Source organism: Raphanus sativus, chromosome 7 (genome assembly GCF_000801105.2).
Source record: "Raphanus sativus cultivar WK10039 chromosome 7, ASM80110v3, whole genome shotgun sequence".
NCBI classification, from domain to species: Eukaryota; Viridiplantae; Streptophyta; class Magnoliopsida; order Brassicales; family Brassicaceae; genus Raphanus; species Raphanus sativus.
Window position 1 is genome coordinate 350,084 of NC_079517.1, and position 24,456 is coordinate 374,539.

General features: G+C 37.4%; 5 protein-coding genes and 1 non-coding gene across 8 annotated transcripts; 1 reads left to right on the top strand and 5 right to left on the bottom strand.

Moving 5' to 3' along the window:
* Positions 1 to 2,612: 2,612 nt before the first annotated feature.
* On the bottom strand, positions 2,613 to 4,386 carry LOC108816317 (dof zinc finger protein DOF5.1-like). The gene is made up of 2 exons (XM_018588897.2): positions 4,131 to 4,386; positions 2,613 to 3,867 (listed from the first exon to the last, which is right to left on the bottom strand). The coding sequence occupies exons 1-2, from the start codon at positions 4,182 to 4,184 to the stop codon at positions 2,728 to 2,730; spliced, it is 1,194 nt and encodes a 397-aa protein (XP_018444399.1). The 5' UTR covers positions 4,185 to 4,386; the 3' UTR covers positions 2,613 to 2,727.
* A 1,248-nt stretch (positions 4,387 to 5,634) lies between these two features.
* Positions 5,635 to 8,018, bottom strand: LOC108815937 (transcription factor-like protein DPA). 3 transcript variants are annotated; one of them, XM_018588478.2, is made up of 9 exons: positions 7,861 to 8,018; positions 7,336 to 7,554; positions 7,202 to 7,245; positions 7,017 to 7,088; positions 6,778 to 6,918; positions 6,620 to 6,700; positions 6,348 to 6,446; positions 6,180 to 6,250; positions 5,635 to 6,093 (listed from the first exon to the last, which is right to left on the bottom strand). In XM_018588478.2, the coding sequence occupies exons 2-9, from the start codon at positions 7,511 to 7,513 to the stop codon at positions 5,892 to 5,894; spliced, it is 888 nt and encodes a 295-aa protein (XP_018443980.1). In that variant the 5' UTR covers positions 7,514 to 7,554; positions 7,861 to 8,018; the 3' UTR covers positions 5,635 to 5,891. The 3 variants fall into 3 exon arrangements, with proteins under 3 accessions (XP_018443980.1, XP_018443982.1, XP_018443981.1); XM_018588480.2 differs by having other exon boundaries at positions 6,620 to 6,688; positions 7,861 to 8,017; XM_018588479.2 differs by having other exon boundaries at positions 7,807 to 8,009.
* Positions 8,019 to 16,344: 8,326 nt separating this feature from the next.
* LOC108818133 (uncharacterized) lies at positions 16,345 to 18,745 on the top strand. Its single transcript, XM_018591014.2, has one exon. The coding sequence runs from the start codon at positions 17,004 to 17,006 to the stop codon at positions 18,549 to 18,551; it is 1,548 nt and encodes a 515-aa protein (XP_018446516.2). The 5' UTR covers positions 16,345 to 17,003; the 3' UTR covers positions 18,552 to 18,745.
* Positions 18,746 to 19,143: 398 nt separating this feature from the next.
* Positions 19,144 to 21,574, bottom strand: LOC108817587 (heat shock 70 kDa protein 1). The gene is made up of 2 exons (XM_018590316.2): positions 21,265 to 21,574; positions 19,144 to 21,027 (listed from the first exon to the last, which is right to left on the bottom strand). The coding sequence occupies exons 1-2, from the start codon at positions 21,476 to 21,478 to the stop codon at positions 19,301 to 19,303; spliced, it is 1,941 nt and encodes a 646-aa protein (XP_018445818.1). The 5' UTR covers positions 21,479 to 21,574; the 3' UTR covers positions 19,144 to 19,300.
* Positions 21,575 to 23,218: 1,644 nt separating this feature from the next.
* On the bottom strand, positions 23,219 to 24,020 carry LOC108816105 (dolichyl-diphosphooligosaccharide--protein glycosyltransferase subunit 4C). Its single transcript, XM_018588677.2, has 2 exons — positions 23,862 to 24,020; positions 23,219 to 23,459 (listed from the first exon to the last, which is right to left on the bottom strand). The coding sequence occupies exon 2, from the start codon at positions 23,457 to 23,459 to the stop codon at positions 23,352 to 23,354; it is 108 nt and encodes a 35-aa protein (XP_018444179.1). The 5' UTR covers positions 23,862 to 24,020; the 3' UTR covers positions 23,219 to 23,351.
* Positions 24,001 to 24,072, bottom strand: TRNAH-GUG (transfer RNA histidin (anticodon GUG)). The gene has a single exon. It is a non-coding gene; the product is annotated as a tRNA-His (tRNA).
* Between the last annotated feature and the right edge of the window lie 384 nt (positions 24,073 to 24,456).

Sequence of the window (24,456 nt, forward strand, 5' to 3'; positions counted from 1 at the left end):
GCGATGAATATCAAGTTGTCCTATCAATTTTTCTAAGTAAAATGAAGATTCCATCCATATAAGTGCGTCCTTCTCTACCAATATCTTAACGAACAATTTTTTTTATCTTAACGAACTTGCTTGCAATACAAAAACAAACAAATTTAATGTTCGTGTAGCCAATCACAAGATTTTTAGATCATGACCCCGGCTCTAGGGTAGTGCTGATGGAGCAAGAGCACTGGGTCCAACACTTTTTTTCAAAAAAATCAAGGGATTTTAAGGTCTTAATTTCAGAAAAAAAATGTTTAAAAAGGATCCAAATTTATAAAATTCTAGCTATAAAGATAAATTACTGAAACTTTTTTTCTTTTTGCACCGGGTCTTCAAAAGGTTTGAGCCGGGCCATGAGCACTTAAGAAAATTTTAGGGCCATGTGTTGTATACGATATATGAAAATATTGATTTTTCAATTAAAGCAAATTAAGCAGCATAGAGAAAATATATCTGGGTTTTTGTACAATTAATCACAACAATTTTGTAAAGCCAAAAAGACAATAATTTGATGACGTGTTGAAGCAGTGAGATTGGTTGTCAGTCACATGTAAGAAAAATCACAAGTACAGAAGTCTTTTGTAGCGTTTGTTCTTGGCTCAAATTCTCACGCGTGCATTATAGCGCGTGTAATTTCAAGATCGAATCTCTCGATCTTTGCGCATGGGGCCTGCTTTTGTCTCCTAGTGGTCCGTACGCGTCACGAGCCTCTTGCTCTCTCCCAAGGCGCGTCGGTCTTGTTCAAAATCTCATTGTTCCGACATTGATTCGGTCGTCGTTAGATTTCACTTGCTTTTACTATGTTTCTTTCAAGGAGTATTATACTACTAGTTATACAAGTCCTATTCTTTTTTTTTTTTCTGAAAAACGTCATATTCTTTCTGACGATGTTATTGAAATTCCATGATTTGTCATCAAGTTAGGAAAGAAAACGTATTATTGAGAACATATATCCAAACTATTTTAATCACGATTTTATGTTAATCTAGAGGTACTACATGGAAACGCAATTTAAATTGACGCTTATCACTTGTTAAGATCGTGAGTGGACTAATCTGGTTTTGTCGTTTTCGATCACCGATATGCATTATCGACGATCATGCATGCATTGCACCAACTTACTCTAGTGATGCGATACACTTGGCGGGTCGATCTCCACTAGACATATTATATAAATATACACTTGAAAATAGTTTATTATAATTAAGTCATATATATGAAAATTATATTCCCTCTATTTTTTAAAGATACATATTCTAGACTTTTCACATATATTAAGAAATCACATTAAAAATGCATTGATTTTTGTGAATAACAATTTTCCATAATCTTTAACCAATAAAAATCCAATAAACACAACTAATTTTTTTGAAGTTAACAGATTTTCATTAAATAATACATTGAAAAAGTAAAAAATGTATCTTTTTAAAACAATTTTTTTCTTAAAACATGAATCTTTAAAAAACAGAGTGAGTAAACAATTCCATATATATAAGCAAAAGAAAATTAGTATATATACTGTAAATAAAAAAAATATTAGGCTGCAGACAAAGCACTTTTTTTTGCTAAACCAGACGAAGCACTTCTCGGGAGTCATAAAGAATGTTCCTCTGCAGAGCATAACGAAATCATTGTCCCTTAATACTTCTAGTCTTTTACTGCTATATATATCATAATATAATCACACCATAATTTATGGATTAATATAAGACAACTCCATTACACTCATTCTAAAATTAATCACTTTACAATATCATAGTGTATTTACACAAACACATTTCCCTATAAGTTTTGCTGAGTAGATAACGTATTTAATCTATACTCTCAGTAAATGATATTTAGATCTTCACATGTTTTCAAACGAATATGTTATAAACAGCAACTAGAATTGATTCGTATAGAAAAAATATACTCCCTCTGTTCCACTTTAAGTGAAGTTTTAAGATTTTTATTTTGGTTCATAATACGTGATGTTCTCACTATTTTAGGTAAGATTAAATGTCATTCAAATTTTGTGACCAATTACAAAATCATGTATTATTTTGTTATTAGTTAAAATTGTTTTATTTAATGTGATTTTTATATAACCAAGATAAAGTGTATAAAATTTTGTATTTTCTTAATAATTGTGTAAAAACTTTAAACATCACTTAAAATGGTACGTGGAATAATAAATAAGTCTTGTGACAAGAAAAAACAGCAACTTAAACTCCATTTTTGTTTCAACACAAATTGATGTGTCATACTTCCTCATGCAACTTAAACTCCATTTATTTCCGTCTCATTTCCAACGAAAAGTGCATTGTTAGTGAAAGTTGAGGCGATAAACATTTGATATACCGTAACGGGCAAGAGGAATATTGAACCTCATTCAACACTATATTAAATTAGTAAAAAAGTTATATTGGTAGAACATCATACAACTCGTATGTATGATCATATCCTCATGATTAAAATGAAAAATGAAAATTTGCAATAGAGTAAACTCTAATTTTAAAACTTGAAAATACAACCAAGAGAATCAACAAAGACAAAAAAAACTAGTAGTTGTAATGTAACATACAAAACAAAACAAAAAAAAACAAAAACCTACAAGATCGATCTATGTAGTAACTCCCATCTAAGTACATAAGATCATACAACACCTATTAAGAAATTAACAAAGTGTAATAGATTTGACAGAGCGATGGCTGATTATATATTGCTAGCAGAAGAGGAACTGAAATTATTAGAGGCATCACTCCAAGAACTAGTTGCTGCAGCTGCGGCTGCGGTTGATGTTGCAGCCTCGTGAATATTCCAAAGATGTTGTTCGTTTCCAAAAAGTTGTCTAGACATGCTGAGTTGAATGTTACTATCTTCCATTTTCACTGAAGCTAATTGCGACGGGGTAGCTGTAACCATAGCTGAAGAGGAAACGAGGTTATGGAAGATGTTTTTAGGTCGGTACTGACCCGAATTCTGCTGGTGCATACCCGTTTGACTGTGATGATCAAACTGGTGAAACCCGGACGAGGAAGAAGTGTCTAAACCACCTAGCAAAGGAGGTTGCTGATTTGTTATCGGGAATCTCCACTGGTCAAAACCGGTCAAAAGAGCCGACGCCTCTCCTCCTCCGCCTATATGATAAGAAGGAACCGAGACCGCACGGTATTGTAAGCTGGAGTTGTCAGTGAAGTCTAAGGGAGGCATGAGCTTGAGAGGTGGCAAATATGATGATCCAAGTCCAAGTACGTTGTTGCTATGATCATGTCCGGGGATTAGTCCGGCGTTGTAAGAAGATAACAACGAGCTCAGAGAAGTTGTTGAAGAAGTTGTTGAAGACGTCGGTCCCATCTGATTATTAGCAACGGCACGGTGGTGGTATTGGTCGTTGCTTGTGGTGCTGTCTTGTGACTTACTATTACCGCTACTGCTGCTACCGCCGCCACCACCACAGCCGCTATTTTTGGTTCTTTTGTTTCTACGGCAACCACCACCAGCAGGAACGCTCCTTAGAGCACCGCCACATGTCCAGTAACGGCGGCAAGATTTGCAGAAGTGGCGAGGTTGAGTGAGACTGTAGTTGTTGAAGTAACAGAATTTGGTGTTGGTTGAGTCACACCGTGGACATTTTAAGGATGTTTCAGGTAGTTGTATGTTGGCTAGCCTTGCTCTTTCGGCCATCGAACCTGGCCGGATTAATCCGTCGGGACCACCACCGCTCTCACCGCTACCGTTGTGGTGAAGCGGTGGAGGCGTTTGTTGCGATTGCGGTGGGAGGGGATGGTGAGGGAGAAATTGCTGGCTGATGTTGTTTCCCGTGAATCCAACGGTGGTTGTCATTGGTTGATGCTAAAGAGAGGAAGAAATGATTCAAAAACAACACACAAAGTTTTTAGCATTTTAAATAATTAGTAAAGGAAAGAAATAATTAATTAATTTTATGAGTATATCCAAATTCAACCACTATTATACAAAGATTAAAGTGACAAAGGAACAAGAATTTTATTATCCTCTTTTCTTGTTTGTTTATTTCTCGCTATATTTTTATTTTTATTTAATCTTTGAATGCACACGAAAATTATAGACCAAAAAATTCCCAATCTAGAACTTACTTGTTGTTGCCAATTTGATGAATCAGGATAAGTGGGAAATGAAGAAAAAACCATTTTTGATCTTTCTTCTTTGATGATCTCTTCTTCTTTTAGTTTTTGTTTTGTTTTGTTTTTGTTTTTGAGCAAATAAAGAGTTTAAATGTGGAACTTTTTGGTGAAGGCTTATACGAAGAAGTGGAGAAGTACATCAATTAAAAAAAAATAACAGGAAGAGCTTAGAGAGAGAAAAGAAGAGGAGAGGAAAGCTTAGAGAAAGAGTGAGAGAGAGAAGACAGAAGGTAAAGGAGGAACATTTGTTCATATATAGACATGCCCACGTATATATGTGGAATATGTCTGAATATTGTATCAACTATGTGGATAAATAAAAAAAGATTTGTGTGAGTCCACAGTGTTATTGTGAGGCTTTTTTTGTTTTATACATTTTAATGTATATTTGCTTAGGGTTTTGAGAAGGTGGAGGAGCGGGAGTGTGTCTACTTGCTTAACTCATAATTTTCTTTGTGATTCTCTCTTTCTGACAATACCGCTGCTTAATTATGTACTTTGTGTGCTATATAACAATACTAAATATTGAGTGATTGTGTCAATGTGTTATGAAAGTCAATAAACATTATAAGTTTATAACAGTTGGTTTTACTCTTTTACTTGGTGCATAAAAGGAATAATTTCAGAAACAACAAGAAAGATAACATCAACAACGACAATGTTGATTTATGTATGTATGTCATGAACTTCTAAACATCTTTCTGAGTCTACAAAATATTGAAATGATCAATAAAAGAGAATTCAGGCTAATTTATAGTTTCTATTAAATTAACGTGAGAAGTTTTGTTATTGTTCTGTTGTATTGCCTTAGATCACATTATAACGCCTGGAGATATGTATATATCCGGGAAAATTTCATAACTGTTGTGACACTGAAAATAGTAGTATATGCTAGCTGCTCTCTTTTTCAGGTAATTTTTTTTGATATTATCATAAATATTCACTGAGTTTTTTATATTAATGACGTTGAAGAATGTAGAGTTAAAAATCTATGTACATTATTTTTCAAAAATGCCAACCAAGTTCTGATGAGTAAGTGTGTACAAATATACCCCAAAGAAAAGAAGAGAGAAAACTTGGAACATTTGTTTTGTTGAAAAATTTAGTAGATACACCCCAGCGTTGAATAATTAAGTAACTAAACATGTATATTAGTTAAAGCAGTCCAACATTCTTACCTGGTGTCCCAACTAACTTCGCTTTTCTGTCCCTCAAACCGCCGCGATGTCTCTTTCTTTTACTTTTCCAAAAATAATACTAATTGTTACTTTTTTTTTTTGCATGGGAATTGGAACTAAAAATTTCGTAGCATACATGTCAACACGCGCCCTTTGGGCACGTAATATAAGCTAACCTCGGTAGCTAGCCAAACTTTAAACTAAGCTTCTTTGAGTATTAAAGTTCTCAAAATACAGCTGAAAAAAAAATTATACCCAACCGATTCAAATAGGTTCAATTTGTTAAAATCAATAAACCTCAGATAAATAGTTAACCGAATCGGTTTTACAAACATTTGTAAATTGGATGAACAAACATTTGTTGTTGGCATATGGGATCATAAGTTCACAGTCTCTCTCTCTCAAATAGCATTTAAACCAAATGTATAAATTTTTTTCTGCAAGTATACCAAATTAGATGGCTTGTTCTTTCTTTCTCGAGAATTGGGAACAGAATGACGGTTCTTTTTTTTCCCGGTGGGGTGGTCAGCGAGTATCAATGGATCCCAGAGTTCCAGGAAACGGGGCCTGAGGTTCCAGAAGCAATGCAAGAACTGGAGGAAGAATGAGCAGAAGAAGAGTGTTGATGTGTAGAGGAAGGCGAAGAAACTCTGTTCTGCTGCTGCTGCTGCTGCTGCAGCTTGTGTTCTTGCATCAGTTTCAATATGTAAGCATCGTCATGGACCGAGAAAGGCGTGCTAAAAGTCAACGAAAAGATTTTATCAAAATCTCATATTCAAGAGAGATAGCAAAACTGAATTTGATTTTGATGTTGCTTAAGTACCTATTGAAGTCGAGGTGTACAAGTTGCATATCTTCAGAGATCTCGATTTCGACTACTGCATGAGGATTTGTCTACGGAGAGAGAGATAGATTGAATATAAAAGATAAGCCTATATAGAAAATACATGAAACTAGAGAGAAACTAAGGGAAGAGATTTGTGAAGTGTACCTCAAGTAGAATGAATGGTAAAGTAAATCCTTCTGCGGGTCCTTGAGTCTTCACAACCATCTCCTTGTTCCTCGACATAAGACTCTCAAGACTTGATACCTGACATTTGAGGAATCATTTAAACAAAAAGCAGAAAGATACTTAGTATGTTTCATAAAGACAACAGAGAGAATGACTAGAATAACTGCAACAGCTATAAGCTTTTGTGCATAACAAGGTCTCGTATTCATTTAGGTTTCCTATTAACATAAAAGAAAGAGAGAAAAATTCACCTTTTCTCTCAATTCTTTAAGGAAAGCAGCCTTCTTTTGCACACTATTCATAATCTTATTTCGATCCATCTGCAAATAAGACTATCCAAAGATTAGTGACAAAGAGATAAGAAGAAGAAAATTCAAATTAGGCATTATTAGTAGCTTAGAGGCAATACCTTAACTTCTTCCACATCTTTCTTGCAGGTAATGGGAAGGCCTTTCCAACGGATTTCCTTTTTATCCCTTGCGATGATATCCAACGCCATGAAGACATTTAGTGCATCATACACTCTCCTCCTTATGTTCTTCTCGTTATACTAATTTGATTATAAGAAGGATGTTGTTAGTTACTACAGCTTTATGTATTTGCTTTCATAATTGATTATATCAGATTTTCCATCTTTGTTATATATACCTCATTGTCATTCAAAGGCTTCTCTGCATTCTGTTTAATTGTTGCAAAATCAGAAATTATTTCATCTGCAACCTGGAACCACAACACAGTCTCAAACATAAGGAGAAGTATTTGATAGCTAAACAAAAAGTTAGCAGATGAATTGTGTGTACTACTTGTTCAAGGTCTAGAGAGTGTAAAAATACCTCCTTGTAAGTAGTTATCTTCTTAGCTTCCAACTTCTGACAAACTGAGATAAAAAAAAAAAAATCCATAGGAGAGTTAATCACACACACACACAAGCAACAAGAGTACTCCTAGAAAGAAGAGATTCACTGACCCATAACGCTGAATTGGCGAAGACCGCCACCAGAAGTTCTTGATTGACATTTCTTCTCAGAGACAACCTCGGATTCGTCATCAACTATCAATCTCCTTCTCACAGGAGTCTTCCCCAAGCTCACTGAAGAAGGATGGTTCCTCTGCTTCTCTGGTGTCACAAACAAATCCATCTCCATCCCTTCCTTCCTTCCTTCCTTCCTTCCTTCCTTCCTTCTCTCTACACATTAACAAGTTAAACGAATCAAAAAAAAGGAACTAGCAAAGAGCTTTTTTTAGTTGTTAATCTGACTAATAATCAACAAAATCAAGATTTGTTTATAATCTGTGCAGCTCTCTTCGGACAACAATTTGCCACTGTCCGTAAGATATTTCCCATTCTTTCAATTTTTTTCTTATCAAAACACAAAAAAAAAACAAAAAAAATTATGAAATTGGAGTAAACACAGTGGATGATAGATCTAGCCAAAACCTAGTCAGAGAAATTAAGGATCGATTTCGTTTCGAATCGAGATCAGAGACGGACCAGTGTGATCGCCTCCAATGGCGGAAACTGGAGACTTTCTAGGGTTTTGTTTTTTTTTGTTTTACAGAGAGAGAGAGAGATGGCAACAACAACTACAAACCGGAGAGGTTTCGGTTTCGGTTACGGTTAAATTAGCGTCTTCGCGCTTTACTGATCAAATAGTAAAGGGATGACAAAACGCAGAAAGCAACAGCGATGCTTCTCCCCCATAGCCCATCAAAGCCTCTAACACTCTCTCTCTGTGTTTGGAACCCAAACGTTACTCTCCACGTCGTCGTTTTAAATTTTTATGGCGGGGAGGGATCCAAATTGGGCCGCCTTATTCACTCTTCCTTACTCTAAGCCCATTGGTCACAATGTATATACTAGTCCATGAACATACAATAATAATTTTTTTTGTCTCTCTCTATTACGTACTGACAGTTGTGTCTGTATTCGATCCAGTTGTATAAAAATAATCATATTAGTATGTACACTGAATCTTCAAATGTTTGGTACGTTGGCATCTCGAGTTTTTTTTCAAAACATTATCGCTTATAAAGTTATTAGTTCTTCGTCTTATAAGACATGGTCCGTATCAATAGCATCGGCCTTGTAACTATTTGAAAAGAACCTCTTAATTCACTTTTAATATAGTTTTCTTTCTTTTCATGTACCATAGTTTACACGTCAACGCAGGTGCGTGTGGAAATGTTGCTATGAAATTAAATATCTTCTTTACAATGTCCCTTCTTAATTTTACAAGAAAATAATAATTCATAATTATATTATAATATGAACCACCGGTTAATTATATTTATATATGCGTTTTATTTGATATAGGTTAATTGTTATATGTTTTTAATCAATTCAAATTATATACATATGTATATATTTTTTGATTAGAAAATATTTATGTATGGTATGAGGGATATGTTATTGACATTGGCCACTTGTTCTCTATGATTGGTGGACGAGTTAGCATTTTGTTTCCATGTACAAATATTGATTAGACCAGTTTTGTATTTTCATATAAGTTGGAGTTGGTACCTAAAACCATTGATGTTCTTGTATGTGAAAAGTTATCGAACTATCCAACCCGATTTTTATCAAGTCTATCCGACAAAAAATCAACTCTAGTACATGAACATGGTCAAAACTAGGCCAGACACACCAAATCAAATTTTATTTTACACAGAGTTGACATCTAGCCGTAGATTGATTATCAATATCAGTTAACCAATCTGAATTAAACACATATCATAAAACAACCAGACCGGTCTAGATCAGTCAATACATTATCATCAATGATTCTACTCAGAACAATGTCCTATCATGTACCAATTAGGGGTTGACGTACTGATACCCACTCGGTTCGGTTCGGTTCAAGTCTATTCGATTTTTTAATTTTCAGGATAAAAATTTTCAATTTCGTCCGGATATTTATAGTTTTTTTATTTGGGTTTGGTTTATATTTTTGCGGGTCCGGATAATTCATTTAAATTACTTTAAAGTTTTGAATTTTATATATATTTTAAATCTCTCAAAATCTATATATAAAAGGTAAATATAATTTATATATTGGAATAATGGATGCCAAAATATCTAAATCTAAAATACATTTTAAATATTTTGGTGTTTTGAGTCTTGTTTAGAATGAATGAGTATTTGGGGGAAAACCAATATACATTTTAAATATTTTGGTGTTTTGAGTATTGTTTAGTTACTTAAATTTTTTACATTTGACTATTTCTATATTTTTCAAATATTTTATACTACTTCAAAATATCCCAAACATTTTGGATATTCTTTGAAATTGAATCCAGAAAATGGTTAACATATTCAAGTATATAAATCTAATTTAAATATATTCAAATGTCCAGAATATTTTAGTTTGGATCGAATTTGCTTTTTTATATATCAAGATTTTGAATTTGTTCAAATATTTAACAAGTTTTGGCTCAAGTTTGATATTACTTTTTTGATTGAATTCGATTTGGTTCTTCGGGTTTAAATATGATTTGCACTGTGTGTTGTCAGATACTCAGAAATATAAACATTTTCAACTCATTTTAGATTACTAGTGATGTGGTATATTTTATTGATTGCTGTTTGTTTGCCTGTCGTTGTTTGGGGGTATGAGAGGTGATAACTCCCATTATCTTTTTGGGGTCATCTTCAATGTCCTCTCAGATCTCAATTATTGAGTTTAAAGTCATGTTCGATTCTTTCTTCTCTTTTTTGGGTTTCATTATAAGTTTGTTTTTAATTACTAATTTTATTTTGGTTTGTCAACTTCTATTCGTATCTAATGCAGTAAATATACTATTATATAATGTTTAAGTGTCTCTTCAGAAACCGAACATTCATAAAACAAAATATAACTGTATAATATGTTTGGCGACTTGCGTATGTAGTCCATTGCTGTGATTATTGATTATTAATTATTAGATGCAATGCAAGGTGTCCAGTATATAAAGACTGATATAAGAATAGCCGTATTATTGTTTTGAGTCAAAATAAAGGAAATTATTCAAAACTCTAACAGTCGTAGATTAAATATCATAAACTTTAAAAACTGAAAACTTTAGATTTTAGAAATTTAAACCCTAAAATCTTAAAAGACATGATTTAATAACCCTAAGCCTAAGACCACGAAATGTTCTTCGTTATTAAAATTTCAATTTATTTTGAAAACATATGTTTTTACGTTTTATATATCTATATAAAAATAGACATAAAGATTTACTTGATTTTTTTCCAAAAACTCTCTTTGATAATTTATAGTTCCAAACGTGTACTATATATACTGACATGGTGAAATATATCAACACGATATGTGTGATGCTGCTAACAGAATTGACTTAAAATGCATTTCTTACGAGGATAACACATCTCAATTCGTCTTATTTAGTTTTTCTTTAATTTTTTCGAGAATGACATTTTAAAATATGCTTATCCTCTAGTTTTCAAAAAAGAAATGAATTATCCTCGTATTTATTAATATGAAAGCCTTTTAATTGGGTGTCATTTGTAACATGTAATACACTTAACAAGTCAAAAAGCTGGATTAATTAATCAGATACGTAAGCCGTTGGATACCAACACTAATGATGCTATAACCCTATATTTCAATGGATAAACCAATATCAGATTATTAAAAAGTAATATGTTGTTATACTCACTGGGAAACAATAATGCAACTAGTAGTGTCCACTAGTAATAATTTAAAATTAATCACCAACCATGCCTCCGCATAGACTACATATAGCAAGAATATTATTTTTTTGTAAAAAAACATATAGCAAGAATATTAACAACCCTTATTACGTTCTACGTTGCTTGAGAGAGAAGTAAGAATATTAACAACCCTTATTACGTTCTACGTTGCTTGAGAGAGAAGAAGAAGATAATAGAAATATCTCGTTAATGTTATTAATCATCAAATACGGTTACATATAGTGAGATAGAATGAGCTGTACAATTAACCAGACTAAACCAACTATCTAATAATTACATCTAACCGGTAAAACCGGGTTATATACACCAATAGGCCCCCTCAAGATGAGCATTCGAAAATGTTATGAAGGCTCATCTTGGACAACAGATGACGAAACTGATGTGGGAAGAGAGGTTTAGTCATAATGTCTGCAACCTGATCAGAAGTGTGAACATGAAGAGTCTTGAGAATGCCTTTGTCCAGTCTCTCTCGAACAGAATGGCAATCATTCTCAATGTGTTTCGTTCGTTCATGAAACACAGGGTTAGTGGCTATGTAAATGGCGGCAGTACTATCAGAGAACAAAATGGGAGGTTGCAACAAAGGAACTCGCAAGTCTCTGATCAGTTTAATCAGCCAGACCATTTCTTTAGAGGCCTGAGACAGAGCACGGTATTCAGCCTCTGCAGAAGAACAAGAAACCGTGTCCTGCTTCTTCGATCGCCAAGAGATTATCGAGTCACCAAGGAACATAGCCATACCAGTAGTAGACCGACGACTGTCTCTGCAAGTGGACCAGTCAGCATCAGCGAATCCTTTGAGGGTAAGATCATCTGTAGCAGAGTAAAACAAACCCTGACCAATCGTCCCTTTAACATACTGCAACACTCTATATGCAGCTTGGAGATGAGGAATCTTAGGAGCTGAAGAGTATTGACATAGTTTGTTGACAGTGTATGTGATATCAGGGCGAGTGATGGTGAGATACATTAGACGACCAATCAAGCTTCGGTATGTTTCAGGATTATCAACCGGTGTTCCCTCATCAATGGACAAATGTAGATTAGGAACCATTGGAGTAGAAACTGGCTTACATCCAAGCATACCAGAAGAAGTTAAGATCTCTAAAGCATATTTGCGTTGACATATGGAGATCCCCTCATTGCTCCGAGCTATCTCCAAACCCAAGAAGTACTTTAGAAGTCCAAGGTCTCGAAGTTTAAACTGCTGAGACAAATCTTGGATCAAACCCTTGGACTTGGATTCATTCGTACTAGCCACCACAATATCATCAACATATACTAAAACGGCAATGAAATGTCCATCATCACAAGTCTTCACAAACAATGTATGATCTCCAGTACCGCGAGAGAAGCCAAGACGTAGCAAAGCCGCAGAAAATTTGAGGAACCATTGTCTAGATGCCTGCTTTAGACCATATATAGATTTGTTTAATCTGAAAGCAGCATTCTCAGGCAATGTAATACCTTTCCACTCTGCATAACCGTCAGGAATCTTCATAAAAATTTCCTCATTCAGTTCACCATTTAAGAATGCATTAGAAATGTCAAGCTGATGAAGAAACCATTTGCGAGAAGCAGCAACTTTTAACAGAAAACGAATTGTAGTCATCTTTGCCACAGGAGAAAATGTCTCAGTGTAATCCAAACCCTCCTTTTGAGTAAAACCTTTAGCAACAACACGGACTTTACAACGTTCAAGTGTGCCATCCGCATGAAACTTCAAGGAGTAGAGAACTTTACAACCAACAGCTTTCTTTCCTCGTGGGAGTTGAGTAACATCCCAAGTATTCGTAGCTTCCATTGCACCAAACTCCTTATCAACTGCTTCACACCATTCTTTAGAGTTCTTTGCCTCAGCATAGGAGTGAGGGATTGGAATCTTTGTGATGGTATTGATGTATGATAAATGAGTGGGTGATAGTTTGGAATATGAAAGAGATGAAGAAATAGGATAAGTGGCATTAGAATCCACAGTGAAACAATGATAATCCTGCAAGTGAGCAGGAGGTTTTCTTATACGTGGAGAAATTTCTGGTGGAAGATGAGAAGATGATGGCGAAAGAGAGTTAATTTCAAGTGGTGGTGATGGTATTTCTGATGGGAATGATGATGGATTCATACCTGAGGTCAAAGAATGTGATGGTGTGAAGAGTTGTAATCCATCTTTTGACAAAGGAGAAGTTGCATAAGGGAAGATGTTTTCATGAAATATCACATTTCTTGAGATAGATATCTCACGCGTTTCTAAATCCAGAAGTTTGTACCCTTTGTAGCCTGAAGGATACCCCAAAAACAAGCAAGCCCGAGACCTTGGTTGAAATTTGTGCCTCTGTTTAGGAGAAGTAGAGCCATAGCAAAGACAACCAAAAGTTCTAATCTGATCATAAGAAGGCTTCTTACCAGTTAGGAGTTCATGAGGAGTCTTGTTACCAAGAAGAGGAGAAGGAGTTCGGTTGATAACAAACACTGCAGTTAACACACATTCACCCCAATAACCAAGCGGAAGTTGAGATTGGAACAAGAATGCCCGGGCAACGTTGAGTATATGCTGGTGTTTACGCTCAACCACTGAGTTCTGCTCAGGTGTTTCAGGGCATGAGTGAAACGGGATGATCCCTTTCTCTTTAAAGAAGGAGGTGAACTTTAGTTCTTGTGCATTGTCTGATCTAACTGATTTAACCTTCACATTATACTGATTCTCAACTTGTTTAACGAAGGTGGGAAACAGAGTAATAACTTCATTCTTGGTACGCATCAAATAGATCCAAGTAGCTCTTGAATGATCATCCACTATAGTCAGAAAATACTTATAACCATCCACTGTCTCAACTGAAAAAGGACCCCAAACATCAATGTGTAAAAGCTCAAAGATTGTATTACACATATTGTTGGGTGAAGGAAAAGAAAGTTTCTTCTGCTTCGCCAAATGACAAATGTGGCAATAGGAGCTTCCTTTATTCTTCTGTCTGGTCGTTCCCAAGGCTGTAGATATCAGGTCCAGTCTCGAGAAAGAGGCGTGACCAAGTCTGTTGTGCCAGGTACCAATGTCGACAACTGCATTCATCATCACAGAAGCTTCATTGACATCAAGCACATACAGGTTACCAACTCTTCTACCCTGACCAATCATCCGGTCCTTGGTAAGATCCTGTATGTTACAAGTAGACGAGTCAAACATAACTCTGGAACCTAGATCAGTAGTCAAGGAGCTTATGCTGATGAGATTCAATCTAAACTCAGGAATGAACAACACATTTCTGAGAAGAATGTGTTTGTTGAGTTGAATATTTCCCACTCCGCTGATCTTAATCAACGATCCATTAGGTAAGTTCACAGAGCTAGTTACATTCAAGTCCAGAGAGATAAAAGAAGCTTTATCATGACACACATGATGTGTAGCACCCGAGTCAAGTACCCACGTATTTGTATTAAGAGTATGTTTTGAGACAGTGAGAATACCAACAAAACAATAGGTAGATGAAGAGAAGGTGATACCCGGAATATCTGCAGAGGTTTGGGAAGTAGAAGCCTCACCGCGATCAGTAACAGTATTACTCTGAAGCTGGGAGCTAAACAGAGCAATGAACTGTTGTATCTGATCTTTAGAGAGGTTCCCTATCAAACTGTCAAGATTGTTGGGTTTTGCATCTGATTGGTTTGAAACAGGAGCTGCAGAAGTGACAGAAGAGGAAGGTTTCTGAACTTTATCTGGAGCTCTCCCTTTCAGATAACCAGGAGGAAAACCATGCTTCTTGTAACATCTCTCAGCAATATGACCAACTTTATTGCAGAATGAACAAATTGGCTTTCCCTTGTGAGCTCCGGACTGAACATAGCAGACAGACGAAGTGTTCTGAGGTACAGCAGAGGACTCAGAAACTTGGAAAGCAGCCGGTGAGATAGCAGAAGTGAAGCTCTTCTGGCTATCATCTTGATCAAGAATGTTATACACCTCTGTTAATGAGGGTAAAGTCTTCTTCATGATGATCTGACGACGAATGACTGCATATGACTCATTTAGTCCCGCCAAAAACTTAACAATCTTAGCTCTCTCAGCTTTCAGATGGAGCCGATGAGCTTTCCCACACACACAAGGATCATCAGGTTCTTCACAGTTCTCTAAACTACTCCACAACGTTTTGAGTTTAGTAAAGTAATCAGAGAGTGAGAGAGAACCTTGACGAAGGTCTTGTATCTCCTGAGTGAGGTTGTAAGTCCTGGGAAGGTTAGTCATATGAAAGCGACTATGGAGATCATTCCATACATCAGTCGCATCATTCAAACGGAGTATGCTTCGATAGATCTGAGTAGAAACCGTGTTAAGAATCCATGATTTAACAAGGCTATTACATCTAGACCATACGCGGAAATTTGAATCAGAATCGAGAGGACGAGGTAATGATCCATCTACGAAACCGATCTTATTCTTCGCATCCAACGCAATCTTCATAGCAGCCTCCCAATCATCAAAGTTTGCACCATCGAGTTTGATTGAAATGAGAATCAAACCTGGATGATCAGAGGTATGCATGAAGAACGGAGAGTGAATCGAGTCCAGTTGATCAACGCCATGAATCGACCGTAGAGCTTGAACATCCGGACCAGAAATCGCCGGAGAAGCTGACGGAGCGAGACGAGTCGCCGTACGAACCGATCGACGAGGAATTTTCTTCACAGACACCATCGCAACGTATGAGAGGAAGAATCACGAGCTCAAGCAAGATCAAACGATCGAAATCAAGCTCAATGTTTGCTCTGATACCATATTACGTTCTACGTTGCTTGAGAGAGAAGAAGAAGATAATAGAAATATCTCGTTAATGTTATTAATCATCAAATACGGTTACATATAGTGAGATAGAATGAGCTGTACAATTAACCAGACTAAACCAACTATCTAATAATTACATCTAACCGGTAAAACCGGGTTATATACACCAATAACCCTTAAGCAGAAACAGAAACCAGTGTTTTTGGACATAGTTATACCGTTGAAATGAATAGATAAATCGATTATGGCAATTTCATTGATCCAATGTAATAATAATTTAAAAAAAAATTAAAATTACAAACCGACGTTTTTCAACATTTAAAAAAAACGTAAAAGGAGAAAAAATAAAGTAGTTTGATAAGCACATGTACCACGATAAGCACCCATAAAATAGGTAGAGAGAAGAAAATGAAAGATAATATTTATATATGAAACTAAACTATATAGAAAGATACAAATAAAGAAAGAGAGTGGGGGAAGAGGTAGTATCTAGTTCAGGCGGCTTCTCCTTTAGCTCTCTTTCTTATTCACATTCACTCTCACCCACGACCACGAACCTCCCCCTTCTTCCTACATAACCCCACCCTCTCTCTCATTTCACAAAAAAGAAGAAGAAGAAGAAGCAACATAAACAAAAAAAAAAAGAGATAAACCTTTTTTCTTTGGTTGAATCAAATCAGTGGGATTTTGAATTCAAGAGATTGAGAAACTCATTGTGAATGATGACGGAAGAGGTTTCGTGTTATCTGTTAATCTCTTCAGAGGTATTTTCTGGGCTCGATTTCTTCTGAATCAAGTTATTAGGCTTCGTTGTTGTAGTGGTCATAGTTGGATGTAATTGGGGGAAAAAGGGAGCCACTTTGAAATTAAAATTTCAAAAAAATGTATATATCACGGATGGGTTTGAGTCGGAGTTTCCCGCCGCTTTCTGGGGGTTATCAGGAAATTCTAGGGTTAGGGTTGGATATCGTCTTCCTCTAGCGTCTTCTTCTTCAAGTTCTCAAATAGAGATTTCAATTTTAAGATCTCGATTTTGGTTTGGGGTTTTAATGGCTAATTGGGAGATCTGGGATTTGGGAGATTGAAATTTCAATTAATTTTGATTTAAAAAAAAAAAGAAGAAGAAAAAGTTCGAATTCGAAACTGTGAAATGAAAGGATCGATTCTATTGTCGATGGAGAATCACCACCCTTCAACACTCTTATCCATGGACTCCACTGGCTCATCTCACGAAGACCTCGATCTCGATATGAACAACAACCAAATCACTCTTTACAACAACCCACCCGACATCAACCTCCCCTTGTCCGTAGGACGAGGAGGAAGCTCTCCCACTTGGAACTTGGATTCTTGCGACAACATCCTAGACGTTGGCCTTAGCTCCTCCCATGTCTACGAGACCGAGACTTTCCTCAACAACGTGGCTTCCGCGGCTCCCAGTAATAAAGTCACCAAGAAATGCTTGAAACGCGGAGACAGCATGTGGGGTGCTTGGTTCTTCTTCAGCTCCTACTTCAGACCGGCCTTGAACGACAAATCAAAGTCTAAAGTCGTTAGAGAAGGAGGAGGAGGATGCTTTACAGGGTTTGATAAATCTGATCTCAAGCTCGATGTGTTTCTCGTTCAGCATGATATGGAGAACATGTACATGTGGGCTTTCAAGGATAAACCCGACAACGCCCTCGGTAAAATGCAGCTGAGGAGCTATATGAACGGTCATTCTCGTCAGGGCGAGCGTCCTTTCCCTTTCAGCGCGGAGAGAGGGTTTGTTAGGTCTCACAGGATGCAGAGGAAGCATTACAGGGGGCTCTCTAATCCTCAGTGTCTCCACGGGATCGAATTCGTGCCGTCGCCGAGTCTCTTGTGCGTCAGCGAAGAAGATAAGAAGAGGTGGATGGAGCTGACCGGTCGAGATCTCAAGTTCACTATCCCTCCTGATGCTAGCGATTTCGGTTCGTGGAGAAACCTTCCCAACACTGATTTTGAGCTGCCTCATGTTGCGAAACCGGTTTTAAATAACGCTAAGAAGATGCTCAATGGTTCGGGATTGCATTTGACAAACAACGCTTCTTTCAGCAGCAACGGTGACTCATCAGATCAATCTCCAGGACGAGGAGGAGTAGGTAACGTTAGTAAGAAGAGAAAAGAGTTTTTATCTCCTGGAAGCAGCGAAGAAGAATGTTGCTTGACTGTGAACATGAACAGCGTTGAGACACACACACCACCCGGTTGGGTAAAGGACTTCACTGGAGTGATGAAGAACGTTCACGGTCCCGCGACTGCTGCCAAAACCATCTACGAAGACGAAGAAGCTTACCTGATCGTCATAACGTTACCGTTCGTGGATCTGAACAGCGTCAAGGTCTCGTGGAGGAACAGCATCACCAACGGAATCGTCAAGGTCACGGGATCGAGCACGTCAAGGGCTCCTTTAGTGAAGAGGAGGGAGCGTACTTTCAAGCTGGTTGTTGATCAGACGGCTGAGCATTGTCCTCCGGGGGAGTTCATGAGAGAGATACAGCTGCCAAATAGGATTCCGGAAGAAGCAAACATTGAAGCGTATTTCGATGGGACGGGACCGGTTCTGGAGATTCTGGTGCCCAAGTTGAGGGGAGGAGTGGAGGAAGAACACGAGGTTAGGGTTTGTCTGCGGCCACAACACCACATCGGAGGAACAGGCGAGCTTAAGTTGACGTGATGAAAATATGTGTTTATGTTTTTTATAGATAGAAAACATTATGGGAAATAAGCAAAAGCAGAACTTCAATCCTTGAGTGTAAAACGTTCTCAACTTTTCTTTTGGTCATAGTGTAATTTTATCACTTTGTTTTTTTTTCTTCTTTTATGTATGGTTTATATATTCACATTTTAAAAGATTACAGTAGTTGATAATTGTCAGTTGTTTTTTTGGCATAAAATAGAAATTTTCTTAAACGAAAATAAGTGGTGAGTTTTAAATTGGGTTCATTCTCTGAGCAAGTTTATTGTAACTATAGTTAATGCACTCTGTTTTATACGATGCCTTTCGTCATATATCGTTTGTTGGTGGACTAAACATGGGACATTGTTTACTTCATGATTTCACATTAACAAAGCTATGCTTGCATTGTAAAAAAGGCTGTTGCAAAATGTCATTTCTGGCATTCCATTTTTTATTCTTATAACATTGCAAAAAATACTCTTATTGACTTCTTTTCGCCGCTCTATCGCGAAAACAACAGTTACTATTAAGCTCTTAGCGGAAGAAAAAATAGCTAACGATGAAAACAAAGATAGGAAAGGCCAAAACGCTTATCCGTCATCATAGCTGGACAGAAAATCCAGAGTTCAAAAAGTTGTAACAAAATAATAGCAAAACGGGCCTATCAAAAAGGCCCAACATAGAAAAGTTCTTAAGAAATCGAAATAAGCAGTGAAAGAGATAGAGAGACGTCAGGAATCAACAGATTAGTCGACCTCTTCGATCTTAGGGCCAGCACCGCCTGAGGCAGGAGGAGCATCATCGTCCATCCCTGCAGCTTCACCGCCAGCTCCTTGGTACATCTTGGCAATGATTGGGTTGCAGATACTCTCCAACTCCTTCATCTTGTCTTCAAACTCATCAGCCTCACCCAACTGGTTATTCTCTAGCCACTGAATCGCCTGCTCAATCGAGTCCTCGATCTTCTTCTTGTCTGCAGCCGGTAGCTTCTCACCAATCTTCTCGTCCTGGATGGTGTTCCTCATATTGTAAGCGTAGTTCTCGAGAGCGTTCTTGGCTTCCACCTTCTTCTTGTGCTCCTCATCCTCAGACTTGTACTTCTCAGCCTCCTGGACCATCTTCTCAATATCGTCCTTGGACAAACGACCCTTGTCGTTGGTGATGGTGATCTTGTTCTTCTGTCCGGTGGTCTTGTCCTCAGCAGAGACGTTGAGAATACCATTGGCGTCAATGTCAAAACAGACAGTGATCTGAGGGACACCACGTGGGGCTGGAGGGATTCCAGAGAGCTCAAACTTCCCGAGTAGGTTGTTGTCCTTGGTTCTGGCTCTCTCACCCTCGAACACCTGGATCAACACACCTGGCTGGTTGTCTGAATAGGTTGAGAACACTTGCTCCTTTTTGGTAGGAATGGTGGTGTTCCTTGCGATCAAAGTGGTCATGACACCACCGGCGGTTTCAAGACCGAGTGAGAGAGGAGTGACATCAAGCAAGAGAAGATCTTGGACCTTCTCGTTTCCTTCACCGCTGAGAATAGCTCCCTGGACTGCAGCACCGTAAGCAACAGCCTCGTCGGGGTTGATAGACTTGCAAAGCTCTTTGCCGTTGAAAAAGTCCTGAAGCAATTGCTGAACCTTGGGAATACGGGTGGAGCCACCGACAAGGACAACATCGTGGACGGTGCTCTTGTCCATCTTAGCATCACGTAGACACTTCTCAACTGGCTCCATACACTTCCTAAAGAGATCCATGTTGAGCTCCTCGAATCTGGCACGGGTAAGTGCAGAGTAGAAATCAATTCCCTCAAAGAGAGAGTCAATCTCGATGGTGGTCTGAGCAGTGGAGGAAAGAGTCCTCTTTGCCCTCTCACAGGCAGTCCTCAACCTCCTAAGAGCTCTCGGGTTTCCAGTAATGTCCTTCTTGCTCTTCCTCTTAAACTCCTGAACAAAGTGGTTGACCATCCTGTTGTCAAAATCTTCCCCACCGAGATGAGTGTCTCCGGCAGTGGCCTTAACCTCAAAGATACCTTCCTCAATAGTGAGAAGGGAGACATCAAAAGTACCACCACCAAGATCAAAGATCAACACGTTCTTCTCACCAACGCTGGTAGCCTTTTTGTCAAGACCGTAGGCAATAGCAGCAGCGGTGGGCTCGTTGATGATACGCATAACGTTCAAACCAGCAATAACACCAGCGTCCTTGGTAGCCTGACGCTGAGAGTCGTTGAAGTAGGCAGGAACAGTGACGACGGCGTTCTTGATGGAGACACCAAGGTAAGCCTCTGCAATCTCACGCATCTTAATGAGAACCATGGAAGAGATCTCTTCGGCGGCGAACTGTTTCTCTTCGCCCTTGTAGTTGACGACTATCATTGGCTTCTCGGCAGGTCCTGCGATGATCTTGAATGGCCACAACTTCATGTCGCTCTGTACAGAGCTGTCGCTGAAACGACGACCGATCAACCTCTTCGCATCTGGCACACACACAAAACACCAATCAATAAACGCATCTCAATCGAAGCAAATATAAATTCGAATAACTAAATATGATTCCACGTCAGATCTAACATACAAACCTCAAATAAAAAAAATCGAATAAATTGAATTTGAATACTCTACCAAGTCAGATCTACTGAGAATAATAAATCTAACATAGCAAACCTTCAGATCTAGATTCAAATAAAAGGAAGAAGAAGACGAGAGAAACGTACCGAAGACGGTGTTGATGGGGTTCATGGCGACCTGATTCTTAGCTGCATCACCGATGAGCCTCTCGGAGTCGGTGAAAGCGACGTAAGACGGGGTCGTCCTGTTACCTTGGTCATTAGCGATGATCTCAACACGGTCGTGTTGCCATACTCCGACGCAAGAGTACGTCGTGCCGAGATCGATACCGATCGCTGGACCTTCTCCTTTACCAGACATTATAAATCGGGAAAGAATGAACTAGAAAGAATAAGAGATGGCGGCTAGATTTTGGTTTTCGTTAGTTTGTTGTGAACAACTAGGGAAGAGGAGACTTGTTTATATAGACTTTTGAGTGCGAGGCTTAGGTTTGATCGGGCGGTCACGAATGAACTCAGATCTAAAGGCGCCAGGCTGTTTAAATAAAAGGGTTCGAGAATGTTCGATGGCTGTGAGGTAAAACCCTAAGTTTGTACACGCTACCACTTGTTTGACCTAATGGGCCGATACGGATTGTAATTTTCCTTATTTGAAAAACTCAAGAAATGTTAATTTTCTTTTTCTTGACCCAAATTAGGCCCGAAAATTTTAATTGTGATCCGAAAACCGAAACCGATCTAAAAATATCTGACGAACCAGACCGAAAATTTATAAGTATTTTTGGCTCTAAATTTGTTTTATCCGAAAGAACCGAAACCAAAAGAAACGATTCGAATAAAACAAAACCGGATCCGAATAAATCCGACCTGATAAAAACTGATTTGTACCCGAATCAAAAACATGTATATCCAAACTATGATTTTTTATTTTATTTTATAATTTAGTTGAAATATTTCTGTTGACAATATTTGTTATTATTTTATAATATTTTGAAGTGATATGAAGTTTTAAATTTTAAAATTTTAAAATATTTTATATTAATTATTAATAATTTAATTTTCAATTACTTTGGAAAATTTTAGATATATATGAAAAATGTTGACTCTATATAGTATGTCATGTCTTTTTAGATTTTAAATACCTGAATTCGATCCGAAACTTTTGATATAGATTTAAAAATTACATATATTTTACAGATATTAAAATTATAGATCCAAACCGATTCGTATCCGACAAGACTCGACTTGAAAATGAAACCGATCCAAAAAACTATATGAATCCAAATTTTCAGGATTTAAAACCCGATTGAAACACGATTCGAAAACCCGGATGCCCACACCTAGCCCAAATAAAATGTATTTTTTCATTTGTTTTAAATTTTACATATCAGTCTTTCAAAATAAATACAAAGTATTACGTACTATGTGTTAATCTCTGCATAAATGCAGAAAATATAAGTTCCACCTTTAACAAACTGTGTTTATTTAGAATGGTTTAATGTGGGTTTTTACTTCCGTCTTTTCACAGTGTTGATACACTTTCGAAGGCTAGCTCTTATGCTGGTGTACTACTTCTCTTCTCTGATCACATAGCTAAGAAGTATAGTAACTGGCGCTTTATATATGTGGCAGACTAGGAATTTGGAACTTTACACTTCAAGAATGCGTATTGGAGATTTTGTTGTAGTATACAGTACATGCTTTATATTACATCCATAAACTCTCCCTGATTCTTTGTTTTGGACAAAAAAAAAGTCATAGCAATACATAAGGCGAGACAGAGCCTACAAGCTGTTTATCACAAACAACAATCAGCCTTTGGGTTCTATGTCCCTATCTTTTGACTACTACCAAAACCTCTCCTACTTACAAGGAGCTTCACGACATGATCACAACCGACATGATTACAGAAAAGGCGAAGTGTATTTTGATTACTCACAACACAAGCATCAACATCTAAACTTACTCATACTATGGAAATCTCAACAACTTGTTGAAACTGCGGTAGAAGCTACGAAGCCAGAGACATGACATGCGCATATGTATAGAAGCTGGAATTATAGCCTTTAAACAAGTAAGCTTGCATGATGAAAGCACTAGGAACAAAAAAAAACAAGTCTTTCTTTATCTATTCATAAAAACCACATTGTCAAAAAAAGTACATTATTGGCGAGCCTATGGAATGCTAAAGACATGTTTGATTCCGACACATCCATAATAATAAAACTGTTCTGTCATTCGAATTTAGGGTCGGCCACAACGAAATGGTAAGCAATGACCAATATGAAGATGAAAATCCCAAGAAAGTTAGCAAAGAATCCAAGGTCTTGGTCGTCAAACATCTGTAACATCACAACAATCAGAGAATGAAAAAGAAAACTAAAAAAAAAAGCAAGGAGAAGCTTGGTACTATTAAATTTAAGACAGATCTTGTAAGAATCACCAATGAATACTAAGACTTTCGAAACATTGAATAATTTAACATAATCCACTATTATCAAACCAGAGATGGATTGTAAAGCATAAAATGCAGATTGATCAAAGCAGTTATGAAATAAAAACAACAACCTAAGATCAGCCAAAAAAACAAGACGAAATTGATTGGATCTCATCGCGGTGAGAGTCCTACTCATCAGATCTCTACCGAAGGAAATAGATTCATGCCTAGGAAGTCAAATCCACAAATTCCCTAACATCTAAATACGAAACTTATATATATTTGAGGAAAAGATAATTGGATATACCTTCGAGAGCGTAGAGGCAGACACTTCTTCCCTCAACAGTGTTAACGAAACAGATCGCAACCAAGAAAAAGAAGAGACTCCGGTTATATAAATGAACGAGGTTACGACGTCGTTTACAAAAATTAAGAGGAAAAAATGATGTGGCTGCTGGGATTCGAGCCCAGGTCTCCACGGCCACAACGTGGAATTCTTACCACTAAACTACAGCCACTTTGTTGTTCAATGATTCACTCAACTCTTTCCTCTAATATCTGTCTATCGCTCATCAGCTTAGCAACTATGGATGAAACTCCATCTTCAAAGGTCACAACAACGACAACAAACTTCTTTCTCTGGGAATTTGCCTCAAGACGTTTACTAAAAAGTTTATGCCTCTGTTCTATAATACATCAGACGACTTGTGAATGTCCATAGCTTTAGAAATATCCAAAGTTCTTTGCGTCTTGTCTTCTTCTTCTTCTTCTCATACTGTTTGTGTGCACTTTGGAGTATCCTCCATAGCATGATGTCAGTAGCATCAATTTTCAAAAAGACAAGATTGGTGCAGGTAATTCTCATGGCGATGTGAAGAATCTAAACTTACTCATACCATGGA